The sequence below is a fragment of the Macaca mulatta genome, chromosome 2, assembly GCF_049350105.2.
Source record: "Macaca mulatta isolate MMU2019108-1 chromosome 2, T2T-MMU8v2.0, whole genome shotgun sequence".
Lineage (NCBI taxonomy): Eukaryota > Metazoa > Chordata > Mammalia > Primates > Cercopithecidae > Macaca > Macaca mulatta.
The window spans coordinates 152719326-152725325 of NC_133407.1; the positions used below are offsets into that span (position 1 = coordinate 152719326).

At 55.7% G+C, this 6000-nt stretch overlaps 1 protein-coding gene across 1 annotated transcript in view; it reads right to left on the reverse strand.

Annotated features, from left to right (window-relative positions):
- The window catches only part of WNT7A (Wnt family member 7A), a 57084-nt gene extending 51311 nt beyond the window's left edge, over positions 1-5773 (reverse strand). The window contains 2 exon segments of the mRNA NM_001265938.2: positions 718-944; positions 5517-5773. Coding sequence (NP_001252867.1) covers positions 718-944; positions 5517-5587 — 298 coding nt within the window. The 5' untranslated portion in view covers positions 5588-5773.
- Between the last annotated feature and the right edge of the window lie 227 nt (positions 5774-6000).

The following is a 6000-nucleotide window of genomic DNA, read 5'->3' on the forward strand; positions in this document are numbered from 1 at the left end:
ACAGCATGGCCTCCTACCACTGACCAGGGCCTCCTGGAGACCAGCATTGCTCTCTCTGACCCTTTTCCACCAGACTTTTGTTATAATTGCTTCAGAAGTTAAATGTGTGGCTCAAAACTCTACATGTATGTATGTGTCTGCACGCACCATTCCCATAAAACAGTTTCAAAGTCAAAAGCCCACAGGGATCAAGCGGATCATGTCACAGGATTGCACAGGCTGGGCAGCAGTAGGGAGTGTTGGGGACCGTGGCAGTGAATGGGTTGCCCATTCACTGCTACAACTAAAGGGAGCTGTGTTCTCAGTTTCAGGTCTTTGCAACCATGTGGGCACACATGTAAATTATGAGTAGATCTGCCAACTTTTCAAAAGAAACCGGAAATTCCTATATTTTAGGTGAAACAAGTTTTAAAATCTGGGCTTCAATTCAAAACACAGCATCAGCACTGTATCAGAGGTTAGCATTTGGGTCACTGGTTGCTGGTTTGCACCTCCGTCAATAAACGATTGAGGGGGTATGGATTCAACCAGAGACCTGACCCTCAATGGGAGTCCTGAATGCAAGTCAATGCACATGCAGGACCCCACACTGAAGGACATTCTAGTAGGGGCAGGCAACGGAGTTCCACAGGGCACCTGAGAGTATTCTGGTGTCCCTATAGCCTGATGTCTCTATAACCTGTAAGACTCTGCTGGGGTGTTTGGGTGAGCACATACCCACTTTCAGCTCCTTCCCAAAGACGGTGCGCTCTCCCAGTGCAGAGCAGTTCCAGCGGCCATTGCGGAACTGAAACTGACACTCGTCCAGGCCCATTTGCGAGCCTTCTCCTATGACGATGATGGCGTCGGGCCGGCTCTGGCAGATCGCCCGCTGTCTAGGAGCTAGGCCTGGGATCTTGTTACAGATGATGCTTGCGCCCAGAGCTACCACTGTGGAGAAGCCACTGGAGGGAGAGACACAGAGAGATGGAGCATTAGGCCAGCAAGGCAGCATGGACTAGGAACCCTTCCTAGGTGTCCAGCACTGGCCACCCCACTGCCCCCAGCAGTGGTCTCCCAACTTTTTTGATCCTGCACCCCTAACTCATGTCCATTCGAATAGAAACCCTATAATTTCTACATAGGCTCTTGTATCAATGCGTATACTCAATATCAGTGAAACACACACACTTGATTTTTGTTTTAGAAACAAGAAAAGATGATGTATGTCACAAATATTACATTGAGTGAAAAAGGCAAGTTGCCTTTGAGTTTATGGTAGGATGCAATTGAGATGAAGTTCAAAAGCATGCAAAAGAAACCCTATGTTGCTAGGGAATCATCTCTTTGGTAAAATTGTAAAGGCAAGCAAGGAAATGATGACTTCAAAGTCTCATGCAGCAGGTGCCTCTGAAGGAGTGATGGGTGTGCAGATGTTCACTTTAAAAAAATCTGTTTTTTAATGTATATGTAACATATACTCTCATGTATGTATATGTTTTATTATTGAAAAAAACCTTAAAAAGTAGTTTTAAGTAGAAGTCCTGGCATTTTCTTCCTGCTGTCAATGGAGTACACGTATCCCACTCCGGGCATGACTGGCTTAGAGGATGTGTGTGACTATTATGAGGGCAATTCCTATCTTCTTCAACTATTCACTGACATGTATCAGATACCCATCATGTGCCAGGTACCATGCTAGGAGACAGCTGTGCACCTGACAGGCAAGGCCCTGCCCTCAAGGAACTAGGGAGGGTGACAACACAGGTGTCACAAATGAATAAAACAGGCCATCTCTGACAATGATATGTACTATGAAGAAAGTAAAGGAAGATGCTGGGATGGCAACCAGGGTGTGCAGGTGGTGAGGAAAGTGAGGGCCACTTTAGTTGAGGTGATCAAGGAGGACTTCCTTGAGGAGGTGACATCAGAACAGAACAGAGATCTGAATTGCCAGGAGGCATCTGTGGGAAAATCTGGAGAAGGGTATTCTGTGCAGAGGGAACAGAAAATGCAAAGTTCTAGGAGACAAGCTCGAGGTCTTCAAGGAATAGAAAGAACCCATGGAAACTGCTACAAAACCAGGGCTTGAGATGCAGGAAGATCCTGGGGAGAGGAGATGGCTGAGGGCTGGCATTTTCTCAGGTGCATCAGGCAGCACGAGGAAGCACTGAAGGGTGTAAGCACGACCTTGACATGACCTGGTGGTCCCCGCTCCATGGAAGAAAGACCTGCGGGGTGCCAGAGCAGGAGCAGAGGGACCGGGCAGGTTAGGGTTGGTGATGGCTTGGCTGGTGGCAGTCGTAGGGCTGCAGGTAGAGCCACTGGGCAAGTGCCTCGTCCTGGGGCTCAGCTATGGGCAGTTGTTCTGGAGTTGCAATTTGTTAGAGGGAGGTTCTCCTGTACCAATAACTCGAGGAGGTGACGTGGACCCATGCCCTCCAAGAGCACAACTGATCACTCCTGCCACTTCCCTAGGCTCCTGCCACATGCCAGCCTTCTCCCTGCAGCAGGCACTCTGTCCTTGCTGGCCTCTCTCCCTGGAAGTGCTCTCACCCCTGATCTTCACAAGCTTGGCTTCTTGTCATTATTCACATGACCTCAAGGGTCACCTCCCTGACTAGCCCAGCTAAGGGAGCCTCCCTCCCTTCCCTTCCCCTAATAAATTTCCATCACAGTCTCTGTTTTGTTTACTGGATATTCTTGATTTCTCATGTTCTACTTTCATGTTTTCATGTATGTGTTTTTAATTTGCATGCTCACTTGATCACTTGTCTTCTTCCTGAGAGGATGAGCTCCCTGCGGGCAGGGAGGCTGTCTGCTGGTTCACTAAATGTCTACCAAATAAATGGATTGTGGCACTTCAAAGATGTGGCTCCGGGTGAGTACCTATTACATGGCAGGTGCCCCCAAATATGCATCAAATGCATCAGTAAACTTGGGCAGTGTCCCTACTATGTGCCAAGGCAGTATGGTGGGTGCTGCCACAAACAGCAGCTCATGTGACCTTTCCACACAGTCCTGTGGGGCAAGAATCATCATATAAATTTCAAATATCTGAAAATTGAGGCTCACAGAGGTTGGGACCCAGAGGAAGGTTCTCAGCTAGCAGGTGTTGGAGGTGGGACAGCCTGGCTTTGCATCTGCATCTCAGCCCTAAACCAGAGTCTAACACACACTAGAATGCTGGGAATGTCTGAGGAAGCAGCAGCGTGAGAAGATTAAGTGGAGATGCTTTGGCATCATTTGTCAGGAGGACCCTCTGAGCACCTAGCTGGCCACCAGGAAATTTCTACACCAGCAGAGAGTGGATGGATTGGCATACTGGGGCCAAAAACTCATAGGTACAATAGACTAGCCCCTAAGGGTCTGGTCTAGTTTCCCATCTCAGCTTTCCTCACTTATTAGTTGTGCGATCTTAGGCAAGTTTCCTTCCTTCTGCACTTCAGTTTCTCCATGGCTAAATTAGGGTATTGATAACTAGTCTCCACCTAATTGGCTGCTATGAAAACCGCATTTGCTAGAACATGGAAAGTGCTTAGAAGGTGCCAGGCACATAGTGAGTGCCCATAAATGTGGCGGCGGTGTTGTAATTATCACCATTCTTATTGGATCTGATTGTGGCAATAGGCTAGTGCGAGTAATAGAACTATCCGAGTGAAATAAGAATACCACAGATGCCCCACCATCAACCAGAAGCGGGTAGAGCCCAGTCACATGTGGGGAAATGGAAAAACCTAGGGACGTTGAGACTTCACCCCTCATGCCCACTATATAGATGAGTAGCCCGAGGCACAGGGAGCAGCAGCGCCTGGCCTGAAGTCACCTGCAACTCCCACCTCCCCGACCTGGACCTCTCCCCACCCCAGAGGGCAGCTTGGGGCGGAAGGGCAGCACCCTGCAGGACTCCCTCCCTCCCTCCGGGGCAGCTGGGCCCCCGCAGGGCCAATCGGGTAGGCCGCGGCGCTGGCGGGAGGGCGGCCCGCGGGCGGGCGGGGCGGCCAGGAGAGGTTATTTTCTGCTGTTTTCCCTTTCTCTCTCCCCCTCCACCCGGGTCCCTCCTCCCCGTTTCTAATTAAAAAGGAGATAAAGCCACACGCGGTCCCAGCCAATCGGCCTGACCGGCTTCCTGGATGCTGGATGTGCGCGGCGCGGCGGGGCGGCGGGGCTCGGGCCAAGATGAAGATTAAAGCAGGGGAAAAAAGAAAAGCCACCCAGACGCGGGCGAATCAATAACACTTAAAACACACCGGCAGGCTGGCGGTACTGGCGCGAGCCCCGTAGCCGCCTCTTCGCCGCTGGTCGGGCTGGCGGCCCCTGGTCTGCTCTGCACGCACCTGCTCGCGGCAGCAGCCCGACAACTTGCGAAATCCCCGCTCCAGAGACGTGGACTGGGGAAGTGACGGGGTAGGGGGGTAGTAGTGACAAAACACAAAGGATCCTCACACACACCCCCTAGCCGCAGCCCCTGCGGTCCACCGCTCCTCAAAAGGGGCGGTAGGGGGTTCACTGATGGGGGGTGGAGGGGCAGGGTGTTCGAGACCTACCAAGCGGGCCCTTCAGCGCCAGAACCTCTATCCATGCCTAGACTCCCCTCGCCCCCCCGCCGCCCACTGCTCCGAGCTTCACACGCGTTATGTCTTAAGTACAAAGAGTGACCGGCTTTGCACAAGCAGCTCCAGGACTCGTCCCGAGCTGCCCCCTCCCACCTTCCAGCCAGAGCGCCCCCGAGCACCACCTCCACAGAAACGTTGGGTGAAGCCAGAGGGCTGCTCGCGCGCCCGGCAGCCTCTGCTGCCCAGTTCAAGGGGGCGGGGTGTCCCGCCTCTCTCTAGCGCTTGTCTCCCTCGGTGTCTCGGGCCGCCTCTTGTCCCACCTTTGTGTGTGTTTGTTGGGGGCGGGACGTGCTGTCCCCTTGGCCCGGGAAGGGGCTCTGGGAGTCTAAGGGTCCCTGGAAATCGAGTGGTGCCAAGGTTCCGAGCGGCAGTTTATGTTTTTGCCAGCGAAAGTCCTTCCCCCTGGGTACCTGTTCCCTGTTTGCACGGACCGGCCCCGCCAGCCACCTGGGGACTGCTCAGTCTGTAGGAGCGGCTGTGCCGCGCCTCCTGAGAGAGTTCCTCTCGGGCTCCGGGGACTGAGCTCCCCGAGAGCGGCTGTGGACCTGGCTTGATGTTCCTGCTAGACCTGCTGTCCCTATGCCGGGGTCCGAAGGGTCCCCGGGATGGGCTGAACCTTTGCAGCAGCTAGCCCTCCCCCAGACTCCCTCAGGCTGGAGCGTCCCTACCGGCTGTCTCTGGTCCTGGGAGATTCCAGACTCAGAAGTCCTCAGGATGGCCAGTCCCCCTGCCTATATCTCCTGGGGCGTCCGCCTGCGGGGGGCCTTTGTGCGTCCACCGCTCCCACACCGCACCCACCCGGCCTCTCAGAGAAGCTGTGGAAGTTGGTGGCCGGCAGAGGCTCTCAGGCGGCACACCTCCCTCCCCGGGCCGTGCCAACTTTGCCAAGACACGCGCGGAAAGGGCGCAGGCAGCCCTTACCCGATCCGGAGGTAGACCATGCCCAGGCTGAGAAAGAGGTGGCCCAGGCAGCGCCGCGCTTTCCGGTTCATAGTCCCGGTTGGCCGCCGGGGCCGCGGGCCGGGCTGTGCTGATCCCGCGGGCCGGCCCCGGCGGGGCAATCAACATAGCCCGCCCGGGAGGCGCGGGCCGAGGCGTCCCCGGGGCCGTCTGTCCGTGCGCCCGTCTGCGCGCTCGGCGCCTGAGCCTCGCCAGGAGCGCGGGAGCCACGGAGCGGGAGGAGGGAGGGAGGAGCGAGCGCGGCGTGGGGCGACGCCGGGCTGCGTGCGAGCGACCGGTGCAAAGTGTGCGAGACGCGGGTAGTGCGGGGGCGCTGCTGCCTCCCGCCCCCGCCCCTCCCTCCTTTCCCCCGTCCCTCCCCCACCCCCTCCCCCGCCCGCCTCCCCGGAGCGCCCGCCCCGCGCCCCTGCGCCCGCGGGACAGGGCCGCCTGCACCAGGCGCGCG